This window comes from Psammomys obesus, unplaced genomic scaffold (assembly GCF_907164565.1).
Source record: "Psammomys obesus unplaced genomic scaffold, mPsaObe1.curated_primary_1811, whole genome shotgun sequence".
Taxonomy (NCBI): domain Eukaryota; kingdom Metazoa; phylum Chordata; class Mammalia; order Rodentia; family Muridae; genus Psammomys; species Psammomys obesus.
In genome coordinates this window covers 13,937,494-13,960,733 of record NW_026596143.1, presented here as the reverse complement: position 1 = coordinate 13,960,733, position 23,240 = coordinate 13,937,494, and the positions used below count along the sequence as shown (strand labels likewise).

The 23,240-nt window shown below is 43.5% G+C and overlaps 1 protein-coding gene across 1 annotated transcript; it reads right to left on the bottom strand.

The window, feature by feature from the left end:
- Nucleotides 1-4,574: 4,574 nt before the first annotated feature.
- On the bottom strand, nucleotides 4,575-20,332 carry Ckap2 (cytoskeleton associated protein 2). Its single transcript, XM_055593418.1, has 9 exons — nucleotides 20,224-20,332; nucleotides 13,824-13,905; nucleotides 11,897-11,969; nucleotides 10,988-11,808; nucleotides 9,786-9,987; nucleotides 9,072-9,242; nucleotides 7,957-8,026; nucleotides 5,757-5,979; nucleotides 4,575-5,062 (listed from the first exon to the last, which is right to left on the bottom strand). Exons 1-9 carry the CDS (start codon nucleotides 20,330-20,332, stop codon nucleotides 4,822-4,824), a joined length of 1,992 nt encoding a protein of 663 aa, XP_055449393.1. The 3' UTR covers nucleotides 4,575-4,821.
- Between the last annotated feature and the right edge of the window lie 2,908 nt (nucleotides 20,333-23,240).

Genomic DNA, 23,240 nt, shown 5'->3' with positions numbered 1-23,240 from the left:
TGGTAACAGCTGAGCAATGATATCAAGATAGTCTCAGGAAAACGTCTGGTTCTCTGCAGCCAGAGCATTCTGTTAGCAAGACCTCACCCTCCTCTTCTCCCCTTCCCTACAGATCCCAGATGGAACTAATGTTTGTGGGAGAAATTAAAATCACGAGACACCAGACCCAGACATCTCCAAAATGTTAGGCAGAGGCGACCAACCAGGCTACAGTAAAACACACAGCAGGGAAGCAGGGAATTTGACCCTGTATAGAAGTGAGGCAGGACAGAAAGGGAACAGTAAGAGGGCATGGGAAGAAAGGAGCCCCTCCTTAAAGAGTCTGGTCGAAGTCTCTCACCTGCTGACAGTCAAAACTTCCAGTACAGGCTGGGCTTGGTGGTGGACCCCTTTAATCCCAGCACTCTGAATGTCTGTGAGTTCAAGCCAGGCTGATTTACAAAGTGAGTTCCAGGCCAGCCAAGGGCTAACATGAAAAAGTGAACTTTTGAGGAGGACCTTCCCTATCAGTGGACTTGGGGAGAGGTATGGGAGGAGATAAGGAAAGGAGGGTGGGGTTGGGAGGGGACGAGGGAGGGGGCTACCGCTGGGATATAAAGTATATAAACTGTAATAAAAAAAATTTTAAAGCTAAAAATATTTACAAAAAGAAAAAAGGAACTTTTAGCACATTTGCCATCAAGATTGCCAGCATAGAATATCCTCTTTATATAGGGGCGTTTCAAATAGACATGTTAAAATAGCAATAAATCAATAGAGTCATCTGAAAGGAGGGACCCACAGTTGAGGAAATGCCTCCATAAGATCCAAATGTAGGGCATTTTCTTAGTGATCGATGGCAGAGGCCTCAGCCCGTTGTGAGTGGGATCATCCATGGGCTGGTGGTCCTGCGTTCTATAAGAAAGCAGGTTGAGGAAGCCATGAGGAGCAAGCCAATAAGTAACACTCCTTATTGGCCTTTGCATCAACTCCTGCTGCCAGGTTCCTTCCCTGAGTTTCTCTCCTGATTGGTGATGGACAGTGATATGAAAGCCAAATAACCCCTTTCCTTCCTGAGTGCTTTGATCATGGTATTTCATTACAGCAATAGTAACCCTAAGACAACCGTCTGGTATGGCCCTTCTCCTTTCCCTGCAATTTCCTAGGACCCTCACCAGAACCTCCATTTATAGTACAAGATTTGTCTTAACCCCTGTATGTAACTCATGGTTTTACTTTACTAGATTACAGTCCTATCTGAGTGCACCTCCGGAGACACCCTATGATCTCACCTACAGAGGCTGGCTCAAGTTAACTGTGCTGAGTCAGGGTCTGCTTGAGAAAGATCATCCCAGCTGAGCTTGCTGATGCCACCCCTTCCATAGAAGGGCATAGAGACTGGGGATTCCAGATTGTCTGAGCACCGAGCTGCGTGCTCCCTGCCACCTGGCAACTCGCACTGAGCCTGGGGAGGGGTCAGTGATACAGACTACAGAGCAGGGGCTCCATCTCTGTGGCTATGGTTAAGTCTCCAATCCAGCTGGGCAAGGCCTCCCAGAGCTGGCTGATTGGGGGAGAAGTACCCACACCCCCAATAATTCCTATGTTCTGTAAGGAAGCCTAGTGAACTCATTTGTTTCCCAGATGAGCTTTGGAAAGATGGCTCAGAAGAGCACTGGCTGCTCTTGCAGAGGACGTGGGTTGGGTTCCCAGTAGCCACATGATGGCTCACAACCGTCAGTAAATTCCAGCCCCTGAGAATCTGACACCCTCTTCTGAGGGTGTGTGGCCCCAGGCACACAGGTAAGAGATACACATGCATGGAAGCAAAACACACACTCACACATGCAAGTAAACAAAACTGAGTTGAGGGTGCTGAGGCAATGCCTGAACTAGCACATCTTGATGTCTAGGTTGGAAACTCCTGGGAAAGAAATGAAACTGGGTCCATACCACTTTATGTCTTATCAGTCTAGACCCACCAGCTCCCAAAAAATGACACAGACTTTTTATGAAAGCTTAGGCATTATAGCTTAGACTATTTCCCAACTAGCTCGTATAACTTAATTAACGCGAATTTTATTCTCGTCCACATTTGCCATGTGGCCTGATACCTCTCATTCAGTCCCAGTTAAGTCCAACTTCTGTGCAATGCTGGCAAACCCCTCACTAATCAATTCTTCCCCAGAGTTCCTACGTCTGTCCCGCTTTTCCTCTCCTGCCCGGCTATAGGCCATCAGCTCTTTTATTAAATCAATGGGAAGGTGAGTGCGGTCTATGTTTACAAAATGTTAAGGCAGGTGATGGTCCAATAAAAATAACAATACCTGTCCAGCCTGTACTCAGCCCTCTGCCAGGCACAGAAATCAGCATTTGAATGATACAAAGACAGCCTTTACATAGTGTACAAAAAGATTATCCCAACACCATTGTATGTAGCTTGGGCTATCAACTTCCTTTTCCAGTTTGACACATGTCTACGTTAGCTATATACGGAGATGGTATCAAACCTGTGGTTATACTGTCCCAGACTCCAAAGTAGCTAAGACCCGTCACCATGACTTCTCACTTTCATGGTGCTGGGGACAGAACCCAGAGCCTCACAAATAGTAGGCAAGCAATGTACCACAGCCTAGTCCTTGAGTGCTGGCATTTTATCTATTTCAACTGTGAAAAGTTCTTGCTCTGTAGTGCAGGTTATCCTAGAATTCACTGGATAGCCCAGGACGGTCTTGAACTTGTAAGAATCCACTTGCCTAGGCCTCCAAAGTACGAGAAGCACTTACAGTTCTTTTTAAAAAGTAATTTTTGTGTGTGCGTGCATGCGTACAGGTACCACAATGTGTGTATGGAGTCAGGAAACAAATTGTAGGAGCTGGTTCTCCCCTTCCATGTGAAGCTGTCAAAACTGGCAAGCATAATTAGCCACTAAGCCATCCCTCCGGCCCAGTGGGGGCACTTTTAAAGGTGACTGGTGTAAATACTGTAAGACTTCAAAGACAGCAACAACACAAACTATGTCAAACTATTTAATAATTTCTACACTGAGTGGATGCTACAGTACTTTATACATGTTAAGTAAAATATATTATACAAATTATTTAATTTCTCATGCTTCAAAACCACAGCCCCCAGAGTACTTTTTATTACCTACCTGGCAACCTCTTTGTTTCTAATGCTGCTCTGGAAGGCCACAACAGTGTGCGTGTGTGTGTATCTGAGGAACTGTAAGCGAAGTCAAAGAGCAAATACTGCCAGTGCAAGGGACAGTGAAGAGCCATGAGACTGTCCAGTTTCTCAAGACACATTCTTGTCATTGTCTGCTGGGACTAAATGTGTGACCCACTACCCCTGACAACCATGGTGTGACCTAGAAGTCAACTGCTGAAATAAGAGGCAGTTAGGCAGGCTGAGCGAGCGGGACTGGCAAGTCAGTTAGTGTTCAAGAGAGAGGACTCTAGCTCAGGCTTCCTCAGCTTCAGCGCTGTGGACGCTGGGACTTTTCTGCGCTGTGGCTGCGGTCAGCGTCCCTGCATCACCCACAGTTGTTGGCAGTGCTCACCATGCTATCTCCCCATCTTTTCAGTTTTGGAAACAGGGTTTCACTGTGAAGACCAGACCAGCCTGGAACTCACAGGTCTGCCACCTCTGCTGGGATTAAATGTGTCAACCACTGGCTTAACATCCAACAATGTATTGATTCTGAAAATGCCTGGAGGGCAGAGCAGACCCAGGTTCAGTTCCCATCTCCCACATGGCAGCTCACAATTGTCTGTCTCTCCAGTCCCAGGGGCTCTCCCACCCTCTTCTGGCTTCTGTGGGTCCTCTACTCATGTGGTGCACAGATATACGTGCACATAAAAATGAATAAATCTCAAAAGTGTAGTAAGAAAAGAAAGAGAAAATGCCGAGGAAAGACGGGAGGGGTACAGATTGCCTGTGGTGGAGAACCAGGTCTAGCTGTAACACCAAAGCATGAGGACAGGGCTGAGCATTCAGCCCATGCATACACTGCATGCTCAGCCCACATGAAGCTTTCAATCCTGGGGCATCCCCAGAGCGTACAGTTTGAATCTGAATCGTCCCTAAAGCTTGTGTTTAGAGTGCCTGTGGTTCAGACTGAGGCACTGTTGAAGGCTGGCAGAAGCATGTCACTCACGAGTTATACTGTGAGTTAGACATGCCCTGGGTTCACCCCGTGTGGGCAGCGCCCCTCTCTCCCTTCCCCCACCATGCCTTTCTCAATATGGTGGACCGTCCTCTGAAACGGTCAAGATAAAACTCCCGTTTGTTTCTGTCAGGTATTTTATCACAATTAAAAAAAAAATAAGTTATACAAACACAAATTTAGCAATGTATTTCAAAAGCTAAATTCGGTTACTGTGATTAAGTGGTGTGTCACAAAGGATTTGTGGGGTGCAAAGGACTGGATGTAGGGCCTTGCACATTAGGCAAGTGCTCTTCTGGAAGCACACCCTGAGACCCCATAACATGTTTGCTGAAATAAATGCCATCTGGTAGTTGACTGTAGCCCCGTAGGAGGGTCCTAACGTCAGTTCCATCAACAAATAACCCAATCAACTAATGAAACATGATTGGAACATCATACATATATTTATTATAAACATATTAAGAACAAAGTTAAGGTAAAAATATAATTTATATAGACTACATTTTCTGTAAGTAATTAGTGAAGTGAAGAAGCTAACATTTTGAAAACACAATAAACATGCTAACGAGGTTTACCTGTATTATACTTAGGCCTACGGACAAGTTCAGACCTGTTATAAAGTTGTAGGAAACAAACACCACAGGACACTACAGCCACCCCCACTCGCAGCACTACTTCTCCCCTGCGTCAGTCTCAGAAATCAGAGGGCACAGGGCTGCATTGGGGCGGCAAACAAAAGCATCCACTCCCAGCTCAGACAGCTGTTCCAGCGAGGACACAGAAGGCTCGTGGTCTCTTAACATATTTGGCAGTTGTGAGGTCTTGTCTTGAATACGGCGTGACCGTCGCACTGGTGTCAGGAACTTCAGCTCTTTAAGTGTGGTATTTTCATGCTGCATCTTCTTTTTCACACTGAAAAAAAACAAAACAAAAAACAAAAAAAGAAAACCCACAAAATTAATTCCAAATTTCAAAAGCATGTTCAAGATCTATCTTACACTTTTGCTGTGTGACAGACTGTCTTATAGAAAGGGAGAGGTACTGCAAGTTCCCAGAAGCGAGCAGCCTAACACTTCTATTTGTTGAAACAATCTGTGTTATGTGGACACTTGAACAGCTGTAGAAAAGCCTGATTTCTCAATTCCAAGCCCTACAGCTATTAACCATACAGTAATAAATGTAAACCAAAAATGTCTTAATTTTGAAAATGCCTGGGGGGAGGGAAGGACCCAGGTTTGAATCCCAGGTCCACATGGCAGCTCAAACTGCCTGTTTACTCCAGCCCCTTCTATATGCTCTTCTGGCTTCTGTGGGTCCTGCACTCACACAGATGCAGCAGCCACACACATAGAAATAGATCTCAAAACAGTTACATTAAAAAAAAAAATGTCTGGAAGGTCAAATGACTTGAACATTTTCCTGCCTGGTTTTGGGGTCCAGACCCCTCTTGGGCCTTTTCAGAGCTCGTGACAAGTGAGAACAGCGGTTGCAATTACCCATGAGCCATCATGTTTAGGGTTCTGGGTGTGACCCTTACTTAGCATTAAGTTTTTGAACAGAATTATCACTAGAGCATGAAAACAGATATTACATTTTAAGCACTTACCTTTCCAAGCGTGGTGTAGAGGATACATTATATCTAATTAGGCAGCCTGCTTCAGTTTTTGAGTCAGGGGTCTTCAGATTATTGGTTGGGTCTTTTGTTGTGTTATCTTCCTTTCCACACACTCCATTCTCTCCTGGCTTCCCTGATGCTAGATTAACACTTGCAGCTTCCGTTTCTATTTTCTGGACATGTTCCTTGTCTGCATGAGCCTCCTCAACATCTTCTATAGAAAAATTTGAAGATTTTTTTTGAAGTTTGTCAGAACTTCAAAAATGACAGAACCAAGCTGCATCTCCTAATCTTTACTTTTCCTATGTACACACCGCTGCCAACAGTTTAACAAATATTTAATATCCCCTGTGCAGAGACACAGATTTAAGAATGGAACCATCCCAGTTCTTAAGACTATGTGCCATGAAAGACAAAGTTAAAAAACAACTATGAAATGAGGTCAAACAAAGTGAAGAAAGAACCAAGGGTTGTCGGAGCCTACAAAAAGGAATGTACTAGCTAGCGTTATGTCTACTTGACAAAGGCTGGAGTCATTTGGGGAGAGGGGATGTAAAATGAGAAACCACCCCCATCAGACTGATCTGTGGACAAGCTTGTGAGGACATTTCCTTAATGATTTGTGGCTGGGCCCGTCCCATAAGGAGCGGTGCCACCCTGGGTGGGCGGTCCTGGACGATATGAGAGAGCAGGCTAAGCAGGCCAGAAGCATCCAGGCCATAAGCAACCAAGCCACAAGCAACACTCTTCCACGGTCTCTGGAACAGCTCCTGCCCTGCTAGAGACGGCATAAGGGTGGTCTTGACTTTTCGATTTCCTTTGCTTCTGACAGACTAGTCTTCTCTGGGTTTCCTCTCTCGAATTCCTTCATAAGCATCACCATTAAATTTGATTTATAACATCGGATTATATACGTGTTCCACATGTTCCCCTGGACATATAAACAGGCCCCCCAATTGAAGCTGAATAAATCATTCCAATAAAAGTAGGACTTCTGGTCAAACTGACACACGACATACTACATTAACCCCAAGGAACAGGACTTTTTGAATCTTGCATATAATCAGAAACTTACACAACACACTTAAGAGTTCAGTATAATCTCTGCTTCTATTCCAAGTTTTGATCTTGACTTAGATCTCTGGATGTTAAATTAAAGCTGTTTGAGTGTCCTATTATATAATGAAACCTCAAATGTATAATCCCCCAGCCTCAGCCTCCCACAACCCTGGGATTACAGGAACTTACTATTAGGCCTACCAGCATTCTAAATGAACTTTCTTTTTTGAGTATGTGTATTTATTTCTTTTACAACTTTGAAACCTTATCAATGCATAAACTTTCTAGAGTACAGAACAGATCATAGAACTTAATAGGTGGGAGATTATCTTATCAAATAAACTCATTTAAAAAAAAAAAAGCTGCTGTGGTGGAGGTAAGGACATAGTACCACCAGCTCTAAAGCACCCATTTCTAAGACAGAACTCTAAGGCCCAGAAAAAAACTTTTCATATGCAGCATAGCAGTAAACTTGGATTTTGAACTATATTCCTTCATTAAATTTTCTTTTCTTTTCTTTTTTTTTTTTTTTTGAGACAGGGTCTCATTCTACATAACCTAGGCTGGCCCAAACCCATGATCCTCATGCCCAGAAATAGAGTTTTTTAGTTTCGTGCCCCCATGCCAATTCTTTTCTTTCATGACAGGGTCTTACTCTATGTCCAAGGCCAGCCCAAACCCCTACCTTAGCCTCCAACTTGCTAGGATTACAAGTGTGAGCTACACTATCTGGCTTAAAATTTCTACATGACACAGACATGTACTGCATTTCAGAAGCAGGTCTTTGATCACTTGCCCCTGGCAATTTGGCCTTATCAGGGCCCAGAGGAAGAGGATCCAGGCAGTCCTGATGAGACTTGATAAGCTATGGGCAGATGGCAGAGGAGGAAAACACCCCCTTTCAGTGTACATGGGGAAAGGGATAGAGGCAGGAAGAGGTAGGAGGGTGGAACTGGGAGGAGTTGAGGGAGGGGACTTCAATCCGGATATATAATGAATAAATTGTAAAAAATAAAAAAAATATATAAAGAAAAGTATAAAAAAAAAGAAAAGAAGAAAGCTAAATAAGACAAAAGGGAAATGGAACCAGTAGATTTTAATAAAAACACAATTCACCTGAAGGAACACTTACCCAAATTAACTTTTTCTTGACTCTTTGTTGTCAGAATATCTATGATTGTATGTCGCATCTCTTCAATAGGCTTAGATTAAAAAAATGTTTTTAACAAAGAAGTTTACATAATCAAAAATTAGGTTATGTAAATAAAAAATATTAGATATATTGAAAATTTTCCTTATTTTAAAATAAACAATTGCTGTTAAGATTAGAAATGGTTATTTTTCATCTTTATAAGAAAAATGAACTTAAAGGACAGAATTTCATAAAAAAAAAATCCCATAATTTTTAGGCCTTTGATAGCTAATAATGTGTGATATTAGCAAAATTAATTAATAGATGGAAAGTTATCATCTATTCAAAAGCTGATCATATTGTCTAAAAAGTTCTAAAAGTGTTTTAAATACTACTTGTATTTTGTATCTCATACTAGTAAATTCATCTCTGTATACCTTAAGGTTGGTCAACCCAACATATTTCACTTGTTCAAACTGTATGATCTGATAGATATTAAAAGCTCTTGCTATGTTCCTTAGCGCCACCATGCCTGAGATTACAAGGATATTTATATAACAGAAGCCCTGGCTCATAGTCCTAGCTTCAGAATTCAGTTCCAGAAGAACCGATTCTGTTTTCAATTTCTCGGCCAATTTTGATTCTTGTTTCCCAATTTCTACTTCAGTGTCATTTCTTTGTCTTTGCACTACAATTTCAATCTACAGCCTTGGCTTTCACTTTTATATCACTGTGCCAGCGCCATAACCTACTTACGTAATGTTACTTCTGGTCCATTATAGGAAATGCACAGGAGGATATTTTGTGCTAAAATAGTTTCATTAAATTTATATTTCAGCTAATATCTAGATTCAAAAGTCTTATAACCCTTGGTACAAAAATGTTGACAAACATGCCTAATACAATCCTCGTAGCCCTCACTGTTTCTGCTGCCACAAACTGAACCCTGTGCCTCCATGCTCTGCGACTGAACTATACTCCCAAGTCCTTTGTGGCCTCTGAATACCCCTTAGTACTACATACAAAATCATAATCTTATCAAGTTATACTATGATGTGCTCCAAAATAACTTGGAATTGTTTACACTTTAAAACTGAAATAATTTTTTCTCTTACCTGAGCCCCTGCCAGAATTGCCTTCTCATAGATTGAGATAATATTTTCAATGGGACTTGTGACTGGTTCAATACGCACAAGACATATCCAATATTTAACAAGTTTTTTGGCATCTGGAATATTATGAATCAGGTCATTCAACATGCCTAAAATTTCTTCTTTTGGGCATCCCTAAAATTCCAAGAAATAAAATGTGTGAGCTACAAACTATGAATGATTAATAATCTGACTTTAAGAACAGTGAGCAATATAAAAAGCTGATGGAGCACGTGGGATGCATGACTCAGCAGTCAAGAGTACTTGATGCTCCAGCACAGGACCCAAGCTGGTGGTTCCCAGCACCAATGCTGTACGGCTCACAACTGACTATAAACTCCAGAGTTGGGCATCTGCAGGCACATGGTACAAATAAACCCACTCAAGTACATAAACAAAATAATAACAATAGAAGACATTTCTAAACTATCAAACGTACAAAGATAGACTCTACCGTAGAGGGCTAAAGAGATGGCTCAGTATTTACACGCACTGGCTCCTCTTCCAGGGGATCTGGGTTCAATTCCCAGCACCCACACGGTGGCTCACAACCATCTATAACTCCAGCCATAGATGATCTGTCACCAATTTTTAGCCTCTGCAGGCAGCAGGCCCTCACATGGACATAAATACAGACAAAGCAGCCAAAGCAGCCACACACATTAAAAAAGACCTTACCTTATCAACCAGGCTCAGGCATTCGGAAATTGTTTTGTTTACTTTTTCAGTAAATAGCCTCTGTTCATCTTCTTCTGCCATGGTAGCCCAAAAGGACCCAACTGGGTTTTCACTCTGTCCCTTTGGCTCAGCATGGGTAACTGTTAAATTAGGAAGCCTTTTTAGCCCATTTCCTTTGCCAGTTCTCCAGGCAGTCTGAGCTCTGCAATCAGAAGCAGAACATCAACATTGCTTTGATTTTGCTGATGGCACCCTGCTAAGTGGCACAGTTAAATAGATTTCAAAATGGGGCTGGAGAGACAGCTCAGCACCAGCAGCCACCCTTCCAGAGGACCCTGGTTGGATTCCCAGAACCCACCTGGTGGTTTACAACCATTTGTACCTCTAGTTCCAGGGAATCTGACACCCTCTTCTGGCCTCTGTGGGCACCAGGAACACACATGATACAATGCCATACATACATGCAAAACACCCATACACAAATCAAAACAACTTAAACCTATACATAGTTCTAAACTGGTGGAACTTATTTGTTTGCAGAGGTGAACTCCTGAATATAACAAGATCATATATATGTTCAAGGACTCCAAGAATGGAACTAGGAAATGTCAGAGAGGTTAAGCGTACTTGCTGCCCATGCAGAGGAATTAGGCTTGGTTCCTTACACCAACACCAGGAGGCTCACAGCTACTTTTAACTCCACTTCCAGGAGAGCCAATGCCCTCTCACACACATAGAGGAGAAAAAAACAAAAAACAAAAAACAAAAACAAAAACAAAACAACAAAAAAAACATTCCCACCCTAAAGAAACAAAGAATGCATTTTTAAATGGATAAGTTATAAGTATTTAACTGTTATGAAGCATTTAGCTGAGATCAAAAGCAACCAGCAATCCACATTTAAACACATAACTTTTGGAAGGGCGGTGGTTGCACACGCCTTTGATCCCAGCACTTGGGAGGCAGAGGCAGGCCTCTGTGAGTTTGAGGCCAGCCAAAGCTATACAGAGAAACCCTGTGTCAAAAACCCAAACAAACAAAAACATAGCTTTTTGGTCTTATTGTTCTATACATAAATCTGCCTGTGTGGCAGAAAATAATAAATTAAGTAATTCTAATACATTTAAGAAAACAACAAGCCAAATTCACAAACTGGTATTCTATTGGTAGCCAAGAAAACAAAATGAATTTCATCTACTTACTTTCTGTTTTCTGTGGTTTCTCCGGGCTGAACTGACCTGGGAAGACTTGCTCCTTCTATTGTGTACCTGCGCTGGCCAATGTTTTGGGGATTTTCCATCAGTCTGGTAGTAGATGAATTAGTCCTGGTTACACCTTTAGATGTTATACTTTTTGATGGTGCCTGTTTTCTTTTTGTGTCCTGAGAAGAACTGGTTTTCACAATAGATACAGCTGGTTCTGATCGAACCAATTCTTTTTCAAGTGACCGATTTCTGATTGTAACATTGGCAAGGTTCCTGCCGTGGTCCTGTTTCACAGGGCCCTGGGCATTATTGTGGAGACTTCTAATAGGTGGTCGCACAAGTGTGTTCTTCGAAGTAGCACTCACAGACTGAGTGTTTACGAGTTTGGTGGTAGTAGTCATATTTGAGGCTTTTACACGGACGGTGTTTACAGGCACAGGCTGAGCCTTCGTGGCTTTAGATACAGTAGTGGGAAGTTTCCTGGCTGTCACAGAACTCTCACCTTTGGCATCTGGAAGCTTTCTAAATGAATTAATCTTAGACTGAACAATCTGGCCATGGTAATAGCCAAGCACTCGTTTTTTAGGCATGTTGGCATCTTGTTTCGGCTTTTCTGCAGTAACCTGAATCTTTTTATCGTCTTGAAGGTGACATGCCTGGTCTAATGTCATAGTCTGACCTTGGCAATCCTCTCTACTTGATAATAACTGCACATCTTGAATATTATCCTTCAAGTTATACATTTCTAAATTGGTTACTTCAGCTTTTAACGGAATGCAGTTTTTTCCAATTGTGCTTCCAATATTTTCTTTATCAGCCTAGAAGAGTTAAGAGAAATCAGTATTTCAGAAATCATTTCTTCATAAAGAGTGCAGGAAAGGTTTAAGTACTATACATGTATCTTACCATTTCTGTTTTGAGTTCCAGAACTCTTTTTTCTTCTTGGACCTGATCCTTCAATGTCATCACTTTCTGATCTCTGTTAGTTAAAAAAAAAAAAAAATCAATTCTTTCTGTACAAAGGAAATTTACTTTAGGGCAGGGGCAAGAGAAGGGGCAAGATTTGCCCCTTCTATTGTATACCTGCGCTGGCCAATGTTTTGGGGATTTTCTATACTTGGTTCCTTACAACAACACCAGGAGGCTCATAACCACCTTTAACTCTACTCCCAGGAGAGCCAATGCCCTCTCACACAAATAGAGAAAAATGAAAAAACAATTCTACCCCAAAGAACCCAAGAATGCATTTTTAAATGGATAAGTTATAAGTATTTCTCAACTGTTATGAAGCATGTAGCTGAGATCAAAAGCAATCAGCAACCAACATTTAAACACATAACCTACTAACATAAATTCTAACAGCTAATTTCAGAGCTTCCAAATACAAATTAAGTAAACGGTCTACTTACTACTGAGCTACATTCAAGGTCCTACATTTTTAAACTTTAAATTGAGACAAGCAATGAATTAAGTTGTTTATTCTAAGCAAAATATGGTTAATGGAGTAAATAAGATGGTTTTAAAAGTTTTAGCACAAACTTTTTTATAGCTATAAACTAGCATATCTGACAACCCCATAGCAAATGATATGTGTAAAATCAAGACAGGAAATAAAATATTATTAATTAGACACTTCAGTAATCCTAAAGCAGATTCACAAAATCAGAGAGTATGCTAAAAAGTGTGGGTAAAAGTGTTATGTGGTAGAACTGACAAAATCTGATATTTTACAGCTAATGAGACTTTAATTCCTATCAACCTAAAAGAAGGGTGACATCCACACTCTGCTGTCCTACTGGACAAAGCCCACCCACACAGAGGGCCACCTTCTGACCTCAAAGTCACTGATTCATTACAAATAAGATTCTCTCTCTCTCTCTCTTTTGAGACAATGTCTCTCTACATAGTCCTTGCTGTCCTAGAACTCACTAGGTAGACCAGGCTGACCTCCAGTTGACAAAGATCCTCCAGCTGCTGCCTCTGCTGCATGCTGGAACTAAAGGCGTGTACCACCACACCCGGCCTTAAGGTTCCTTTCCTGCAACATCTAGGCTGCTTTTTACAAACAAATCAGTGTTGTAGCCTAAAAGACACAAGAAATGATCCATGATCCATCAGAGCTGCAGTGGTATCAACCTAAACTTGAGGACACAAGGAATTCAAGTCTGAGACCCAGGTGTTTAGATTGCAGACTTTCAAAACCACGCCCTGACGTTTACAGCACAGCTCCTAAGTCAGTATCTCAGTACATGTGCATGCACTCTGCTTGAAAACTATTTTCTCTTGGACCTGTGAGATGGCTCAGCAGATGCAGGCGCTTGCCACCAGGCCCAACTGACTCAGTTTGACTCAGAGAGCACACACACCTGAAAGCTACTTTGGACACACATTCCCAAGTGGGTGAACAAGTGAACGTATACACAGAATTTTAAAAAAGAATTGCTTCCCTTTAGAGTTTGAAGGTTTGAAGAAGACAAAGAGCAGCCACTGTACAGACTGAGGCGTGTCAGAGTGTTAGCGCACACCATGTTTTTGAAGACGTGATACCGAAAGAGAGGGTAAAATAATTGTTAAGGTGCATCCTTTTCTTTTGTGGTGCTGAGTGGTAGCGAGCATCCCACGACTGAAGCACTTTCCCAGCCCTCTTGCTGCTTTCGAATATCACATGAAGTAATACTATCTGGGCTCGTAACCGTGTAAAGTGTTAAAACTCGTTCCATTTTAAAGTTAGGTGTGGTTAGTAGGAGGTAAAAGGTAGACATGCGGCACATGCTGAGTTCTTAGGGGACAGCACTACTAGAGCTCTTCAGAGGTGAAAGAAACGTGACCTCACCTGGACGCCTGATTCCCCTGTTTGGGCGCAAACCCTGTTTTCCGTATTAGCAGATATTCTTTGAGTTTTTGTTTTCTTTGTTCTAAAGAGGAAGGAGTAACAAAGTCAACTTCAGCTAAAATGTCAAATATGGTTGAGTAAAAGGTTATTTTTCTAGGAAAATTTATTTTGACATACTATTTTCTACATTGATGTAGAAGAAATTCAAATTAACAATAGACTTGATGTTGTAAGGATTCACTCATGGATTTGCTTAGGAGACATTAAATCATACAAAGAATTTAGCTGACCCAGCGCTGGGCACCAAACACCCGACCAGTGAGTAGAGGCTACCCAGGAGGGTCAGAGCAGGATTGAAGATGCTGGGATGTAAATGCTTATTCACCAGGACTGAGCAGCCTTTCAGCTCTAGTCACACAACAGAGGAATCCCTCTAACAGGCTGCTCAGGGTGGGCAGAGTAGGCTCACAACCGTCACTCTGTCCTGGTCTGCCATAAAAATCACCTGTGCTGTGCTCAGGGCTGGAGAGATGGCTCAGAGGTCAAGACCACTAGCTGTCCTTCCAAAGGTCCTGAGTTCTGTTCCCAGCAACCACATAGGGGCTCACAACCATCCATAGTGAGATCTGGTGCCCCCTTCTGGCGTGCAGGCACACATGCAAGCAGAGTATAAATAAATAAATTTAAAAAACAAATCCCCTGCGCTCTATTCAGTAAAAACAGAATTCTGGCGGATGGGCATGATGAACCTGGAGAGCAACTATTCCAAAACAACAAACAAAACAAAAACCCTTATGTGCTTTACTGTGTTCATCTCCAGCCAGCCCAAGTGGCCAGACTATAGTCTCTTGTCTCTGTTTAAGTTAATCAAAATGTAACGTGGAGCCAAGACCTGAAGCAGCTCTTAAAGAGACAGCATGTGTAAAATGAACAAGCCTGAGGTGCATGTATAGAAGCTGCTGAGACCTTCTCTCCAAGCCCAGCTTTGGACACCAGCTGGACAATGCTATTAAAGGCCTTCCTTCAGTCTCTGAGCGTGTGAGGTGACCCCTCACAGAAAGGCAGGCTATTGCTGTAACATGTACAGGTCCCTGGTGAGCACAGTCCCCGTGCTGCTGGAAGGGGTTCGTGTGGCCGGAGAGGAGTTCTGGGGAGAGGAAGGGCACGCCCAGTGTGTTTCCAGCATTTCCTCTGAGGGCACTCCAAACTCTCTAGACTGCTCCGTCACTTCTCCACACTCAATCAGAGACAAGGAAAAACTCCACAGGAAACCTGCAGGATAAAGATGCCCATACTGGCCCCAGGTCCCAGCCAGGCCCCACCCCCTGGGGTAGAAGAGGGCTGAACAAGCCCCAAGGAAGCTTCCTAGTGAAGCTGGCAGGTCACTCCAGTGGGCCGTACAGCCTCCTCCACAGAGCCCTGCCTGGGCCAGAGTGGCTGGCTACTGGCCGCCCCTGCCTTCTTAAAACTCTGGCCAGCCAGGGACACCATCTCAGTGAGGCCTCAGGTTGCACAGCCAGTTTTTCGGGGCTGGAGAGAGCCTTGGCTGTGGTCTCCTGAGGGAGACTAAAGACAGGCTAGGCTGGGTCTAAATGCTTGCTCTTTGCACTGACTCTCCAAGCCTGCTGGCTTCCCCTGAGGTAGACGACCTTTCTGTTCTTGGGTCTCCTTTGCCTTATCCCCATGGTCTGCCTTAGCATCCGCCTCACCAACCCTGCATACTCTTGTTTTTGTTTCCACTCTTCAATTATAAAGGCACAAACTATGGGAAATAAAAAAAAAAATGATGTTAATGTTTCCTTACATGTCTGGCTTTTATGGTTTAATAGATTATATACATATCTACAAACTTAAAAGAACCAAAAGGAAAAAATAAATCAGAGGTTTGATCCACAGAGAAGCCAAGGTCTCCCTGCCTCATAATCAGGTTCTGAAACTTAATGTCTTCATAAGGACGAGAGTACTTATTTAGGGTTTCATTTTGTCGGCCCAATCTAGAGGCACCCACAAACTTCTTATGGGTGTGGAGATCACTGGGATCTGTCTTATAGAGAAACAAATGACTTTGGGGGTATGGGTATTGGGAAAAGTCTGGCTCTGGAGGTGAGATTTGGCCTGCCTGCTTCAGGCTGGCCCCTGATTCTGTGACAGGAACAGAACAGCCCTGAAAAAAGTCACTGTGTGCCTGAGAACAACTGAGAGGTCAACTATTTCTAATAGAGGCTGTTATTATTAATTAGCTCATGGTATAAAGGTGCCTATAATAAAAAAAAAAGCTAAATAAAAATATACATGGGGAAGATAAGACACGTGCTGTCTGAAATCTCTCAATAGCAACTCCAGCAACACAGATGATATCAATGGGAAGTTAAAGCTCTACATGCTACGTAGGTCATAAGTGCTGCCTTCTGTTTTCTGTGATGTTTACCTGGACATGCTTTAACAGCACATTCACAGGCAGTATTAAGTTATTGCATTACTCTGTGTGTGTAACTTGGACTCAACCTTCCTTTATTAAGGTGCAGTTGCATTGTGTGTTCTAGCTAAATAACTGCCATCTTCAGAACTTATGACTTACAGAGCATGTAGAGCTTTAACTTCCCATTGATAGCATCTGTGTTGCTGGACTTGTTAAACATTAATATCCCTTCCAGGACATAGTCAAGGCCGGTATCCCCTCACCTGAGTATCCAGGCGCGCTCCCAGGTAGCTGCAATTAGGCTCTAACTACATGAGGCCTCAAGGTTTCTGGAGATCTGGTATAAGGACTGGGAAAACTACGGGGAAGGGAGCACACACCTATGCAGACGTGGGAAAGCTGTTATACACAGGGACAGAGGCCCCAGCGAACTAGATACACATAGATACACACACCTCTTTTAGGGAAAATTGACAGCAAGTGATACACTTATTTGTTATCATTATGTCTCCTGATATTTAAGTTTTGCTTGTTTCATTTTGAGACAGGGTTTCTCTGTGCAGCTATGGCTATCCGGGAACTCTCTCGGGAGACCCAGGCTGGCTCAACTCAGTTGCCTACCTCTGCCTCCCAAGTGCTGGGATTTAAAGGTGTGCACCACCACATCCAGCTTGGTATTCTTTTTTTTAAACTGTGACTTATATTTAAGAAAACTGGATGTTCCCAGGACTTTAGCTCTCAACCCCGTTTGTTCTTGTTTGCACAGAATGCTCTCTCATTCAAGGTTACTGCTATCTCTAAGATAGCTGAGATGTGAACCCTCTCAGGATCAGTGAGACAATAAAGGTTAACAGAAGATATGAATTTGAAGTTATATCTCTAATAAAAAAGGTTCAATTGTTTTAGATAGGATAAATTAGGTAAATAAAAACGGGCAAAACCATGAAAGTTTGAAGCCAAAGTCACAGGTCTGATTACATCAAATAGGACTTATGAAGGATAAGACTTAAAGACAGCAGGGCACAGGGGCACACACCTGTAATCCCAGCACTCGGGGAGGCATAGGCATAGGGTGAGTTTGAGGCCAGCCTGGTCTAGAGAGTGAGTCCAGGACAACTAAGGCTACACAGAGAAACCCTGTCTCAAAAAAACAAAAAAGACTTAAAGAGAATGAGGTACAATTATAACCAGCTCAATTTGCTTATGATAAACAGACTTGAAATCACTAATCGCATATTTCTCAGTAAGCCACATAGCATTGGCAACTGCATCAATCATAACCCAAACCCCCTGAAGCTTCATAGGGGCTATCGCACTACTAACCGCACATGGACTAACATCATCCCTCCTATTCTGCCTAGCCAATACAAACTATGAACGAACTCACAGACCAACTATAACTCTAGCCCGAGGCCCACAAATAACCTTTCCCTTAATAGCTACCTGATGATTCCTAGCAAGTCTAGCTAATCTAGCACTTCCACCATCAATTAATCTTATAAAAAAAACATTATTTAACCATTATAATTTAATGGTTAAAATTAGTTAATGCGCCTATAGATGTAATGGTCTATTCATGTTAACAAAAGCTGACTTACACTGTGCTAAGAACTAACTGTATTCTTAGAAATGTCTCCTTATGACAAACAAGCCTCCTGCTCTCTGCTATAATTATGCTCTTTTGATAAACTAAGCCACTTAATGTCAAAGACCTGTTAAACTGACTTAGGTTTTGTAAAACTATACTACACAGGATAATGAGGTTCCCAGTTTGTCTGTATCATATAAGTGTATTATCTTGGTACTTAAGGAGCTTCAAAAATTCAAAAATTGTCATTTTTAAGGTTCAGAAATCTTGTTTGTTTGCTTTTTTTGAGACAGGGCTTCTCTGTGTAGCCTTGGCTGTCCTCACAGCAATCTGCCTGCCTCTGCCTCTAAGAGTGCTGGAATCAAAGGTGTGCACCACCCCACCTGGCTCAGAAATCTTAAAAGGGATTACCTTAGTTTACAAACTATTAATCTTGTGAGAGTTTCTAATTTATTGTAAATTGTTTTTTTAAAAGGGTAATTTGGACATAGAAGTTTTAAGTGATTAAATGGCTGGGTGGTGGCCCAAACCTCTAATCCCAGCACTTGGGAGGCAGGTGGAGCTCCTAGTTTGTGGCCAGCCTGGTCTACATACTGAATTTCAGGACAGCCACAGCTATGTAGAAAGACCCTGTCCCAAAAGAAAATTAAATTAAAAAGTATGCAGCATAAGGGGCGAACAGGAGGGAGGATGGGATTGGGAGGAGATGAGGGAGGGGCAACAGCTGAGATACAAAGTGAATAAAATTGTAATAAATAATAAATAAAAATTTTTAAAAATTGTGATAAAAAAATTAAAAAGTGATTAAATGTCCTTTATGTGCCCTGATTTGTGCTCAGAGTCACACTAAGTACGAATGTAATTCATTGACAGAAACAAGACTGGAGAGACCAGTTTATAACCCCATTATACATATAGCCTTTTGTATATATTTTCAAAGTTAAGTTTGAGCAGGTACCTCAAAACAAGTTTGATATAAAATATTACTCAAAATCAGAAAAACCAAGTAACTAGTTATGGAGAATTAAACGCTCAGGTAAATTGGGTTAAATTTACAAGACACTTGCTGGGCAGGCTTGAATGGGACACAGGCGCCAGCCATCACAGTAAATTGTACGCTAGTCTCATCGCAGAATAAGGATGCAGGGGGAAATAAGACTTGCCAGCCTGCTGCTCCTGTCCTGATCTACAGAGTCTAGTCCAGACAGACAGCGAAACCCTGTCTCAAAAAAACCTGAAAAAACAAACAAACAAACAAACACATACACACAAAAGAAGGGGAGGAGGAGCACCAACCTAAAGTACATATAAAGCTATTGAAATCTTTATGCAAGGCTAGATCTTTCTTGGGCATTAGCCAGGGCAGGACAAGGGCTATGCTACGTAAGAGCTTTTTAACCACTAAGGGTGCAGAGTGACTCCTTCCTGGGAAAATATATTCTTTCTATAAGAATAGGAAACAAAATCTCAATTTGGAGAAATGATCTCACTAATCAGAAATGACCGCGAGTACTATTGCTGTGATGAGTCACTCTGACAAAAAGCAAGTTAGGGAAGAAAGGGTTCATTTTACTCAGATTTCCAAACAACAGCGTGCATCGGTAACAGAAGGAATCTGGTGCTGCTTCCCGAGTTGCTCCGCCTACTTCCTTATAGGACCCAGGACCAACAGCCTCGGCGTGGCACCGCCCACAAGGGACTGGGCCTCCTCCCGCCCCCATCAATCACTAATTAAGAAGACGCCCTTCAGGCTTGCCTGGAGCCTGCTGGATCTTGCAGGCTCAGTTTTCTCAATTTAGGTTCCCTCCTCTCAGGGCTCTCTAGCTTGTCAACCCAAAACTTAGCCAGAAAGGTGCTCACAACTACTCTGCAAATAAGAACGCATTCTCTGGGCCGAGGCTATATAGTTCAATGACAGAACACTTGCCAAGCATATACAAAGCCTTGAGCTGGGACTCTCAATCCTCAGTAGCACCCGAACAAACAAACAAGAATCAAATGTCCTAATCGTGTGAAAATCGCAGGCAACACCATTTCAAACCGTAGAGATGAGATACTCGTCGCCAAATTTCGACCAACTCACCATATTAGGTTGGGCGAGAATGTTTTCCGTATCGTTGCTGCAGACCGTTCAATTCCAGTTTTCCAAAACGGCCAGGACAGCACGCATCAGCCCCCAACCACCCCACCCTCGGCGCACAGACCTAGGAGAAACAGCGCGCGGGCGCAGTCGGGGGTCCCTGCAGCCCGGCCCTCCGCCCCCAGCCCCCCGCCCACGACCCCGACGCTAAACCGCTGACCCCCGACAGTCCCCACCGCGCACACGGTCCGCGGCCTGGCTCTCAGGAGGGCGTGGGGACGGTTAGCGGCCGAGGCCCCGCGCCGCCGCTCACCTCTGAAGGCGGGTTGATCTCGCTTGGTCGGGGGCAGCTGCAGGTCCCGGGGCACCGGCAACGCGTTCCTCACAGCGCGGCCGGAGAAGCGTTTTCTGGACTCTGCCATCTCTTAATGCTCCCGCCGCGGCGCCGGCGTGGATTGAATGGACCAATAAACGCGGAGGGGCGGGGCCCGGGCGAGGGGCGGGGCCCGGGCGAGGGGCGGGGCCGCCCCGGAGTCGGTACCTTTGGCAGGCCCGGCGAGAGGTTTCAAAATCAAACGATGCTCTTCCCGCTGGGCGGACGGCGGGCGGGCAGAGCGGGCTTGTTGAGTCCTCGGAAGGCAGCAGGTCTAGGGTTGACAAGTCAGGACATGTCTTCAGGCACAGCCCTGAGGAGGGCAAAGGACAGCAAACGGCTGGACCTGCTCAAACGCCGATGCTCTCGCTGAGGGTACCGCTCCGAGCTGCCCCGAGGTGGACATAGTCACAAATGCTCCTCTGAGTTGCTTAAGTGAACTGGGTTGCGATTATATCTCGCAGGCGAGGTGATGAGTTCAGGTGTTAGGTGTCCATGTTTCCACAGCTTGTAAACGGAATCTTCAGATCTACCTTTGTGCTGATTTTTTATTGAAAGTCTCCCAAATGTACCACAGGCTGGTCTCCCTGAACTCGCCATCTTCCTGGCCTCCTGAGCGCTAAGACTGCAAGTGTATGCCCAGCCCTTTCCATGCCTTTATATATGCATTTGTGAAATATAAACAAGAATGCAAGATAAAAAATGAGAGCATAATTCTTTGTTCTTCTAAGGCAGTACATAATTCTGTGAAGGTAATCCAACGCTATTGGACAGTTTTTCTGTTTGTATATTTAGGCGTCCTACCATAATCTTCCATTCCCATCATTTAAACATGTCGCCTATATAAAATCCACTGAGTTCCTCTCCCCCCTCTACCTCCTACTTCTTATTGTCCCTACCTGAGACCCCTGATGGGATCAGAAGTCCTGATTTCCATGCTCTCTTGCCCAGCTTTAGGCTGAACCAGCTTTCATCTAACCAGTCAGAGATGATGGATAACTTATCATTATTATTATTAATTATTTACACAACATCGAGGCAGGAGGAGACAGCATCCACGTCCTTGGATGCAACCAGATCTCTGGGCACATAAACAAGCATCTGAATAACACACACAGCACAAGACCAACACCCAATGTTACAGAAGTTACAGACACTAAATAAACACAATGTGCTCTTGGATCAGAAGACCCTATGTTGCTATTCTTAAGATTAACAAGAAATGCAAAGGATCTAGAGTAGGCAAGACAACTGTGAAATAGAACCAAGTTGGAGCAGGAACCACATCTGTTTTCAAGACTTATAAAACCACGATAAAAGAGACAGTGTGAAAATCAGACAAACAATAGAATATAGTACATTTCAGAGATATGACCCAGCCTATCTGGCCAAAGGATGCTTAAAGTTTCCAAAAACAACTTTTCAATAAACAGTCGTGGTAACTGTGTATCCACATGCAAAATACTAACTTGATCTTCAGCTCAACTTTATACAAAACAAAAACTGGCAACCATAAGATGAAACATATACCTGATATAATAAAGAAAACTATGAAACAGAACACAATGCGGGGGAAATGCTGTGTTTGGCAAAGATTTCCTTTTTAAAAATTATTCTTTATGTGTTTGGGTACTTTGCCTGCATGCCTACCTGTGGCATCCAATGAATGTTTGGTGCCCTCAAAGGCCAGAAAGGGGCTTTGAGTCACCTGGAAATGGGGCTACAGACAGTTGTGAGGTGCCATGTGTGTGCTGGGTACTGAACCTGGGTTCTTTGGAACAGCAGTCACTGATTGTAACTGCTGATCCATCTCTCCAGCTCCAAATATTCCTCAAATAGAAACCAAAACCACCAAACCTATTTCTCGTCTCCCTTTCCCTCCCTGCTCCCCCCCCCCCACCTTTTTCATGAGTGGTTTTTGTTGTTTGTTTGTGTGTTTGTTTTCAGTGTCTCACTACGCAGCCCGGGCTGACGGCGAACCACTGTTCGTGCCCCAGGTGTCAGGATATCAGGTGTGTACTCCCAAGCCTGATTTGAATCTATGTTTTAAAAAAAGCTATTAAAGCCTTTTGCTCTACCTGAGCAACAGGCACGGATCCAGGGCACAGACACACATGCAGGCAAAACAGCCATACACGTTGAAGGGTTAATCACCTAAAGGCCTCACTCCCGTGGGCGGAGAAACTGCACACAGGAAAGCTGACTTGACTAATAACACTGGGGGCTGTCAGGATGGAGGACACCTGTGGTGAGATGGAAAGCCAGCCTCAGTTGGTTATCTATCACTTTGAGACTGGAGGAGCTGACGTGCAGATGGACTCTGTCTTCCGGGAAGTTCCTACTTGTATCCCTCTGAGGCGCTAAAGCCCCTGCACTGTGTGCACAGTCTCCAGTCCCTAGGACTGACTGATGCCCTCCATCGTCCTTAACTAAAGGACAAGCTGCTTGGGACCGGTTTATGCTCCACTGATCTGGATCGAATGCACTGTTGTTTTTTTGTTTTGTTTTGTTTTGTTTGTTTTGTTTTGTTTTGTTTTGTGGGTAGGTGGGTGAGGTGGTTCAACTGATAAGAGTGACTGCTGCCGAGCCTCATAACCTGAGTTTGATCCCCAAGATTCACATGGTCCAAGGAACAAGCCTCGCGTGTGCCCTCAACCCACACAAACACTCATAAAATAAATACAGTGTAGTAAAAATTCGAATAAAACAAAAACCGGATAGAGGAGAAGAGGGAATTACATAATACACTGGTTACAGATTTATTAAAAACAATTCCTGCTGTCAACATTTACTTTGGGGGAAAAAAAAAACTGGCCTTAGTGACAGCCTTTAACAGGCTTGGCAGACAACGGGCTTGGCAGACAGGGGAGCAAGCGCGCACACGAGCGGCCGCCGCTAGGGGGCGCTCCCTCACGTCGCCCCACGCCCGCCGGCCACTAGGGGGCGCCGCTCGCATC

Bases quoted from the DNA above. Each gene is read 5' to 3' on its own strand.
- Ckap2 (XM_055593418.1), bottom strand. From the start codon at position 20,332: ATGGCAGAGTCCAGAAAACGCTTCTCCGGCCGCGCTGTGAGGAACGCG. The intron at 13,906-20,223 runs GTGAGCGGCGGC...CTTCCTCTTTAG, and splicing joins AGATCAACCCGCCTTCAGAG to AACAAAGAAAACAAAAACTC. The intron at 9,988-10,987 runs GTAAGTAGATGA...TTCTGATTGCAG, and splicing joins GAAACCACAGAAAACAGAAA to AGCTCAGACTGCCTGGAGAA.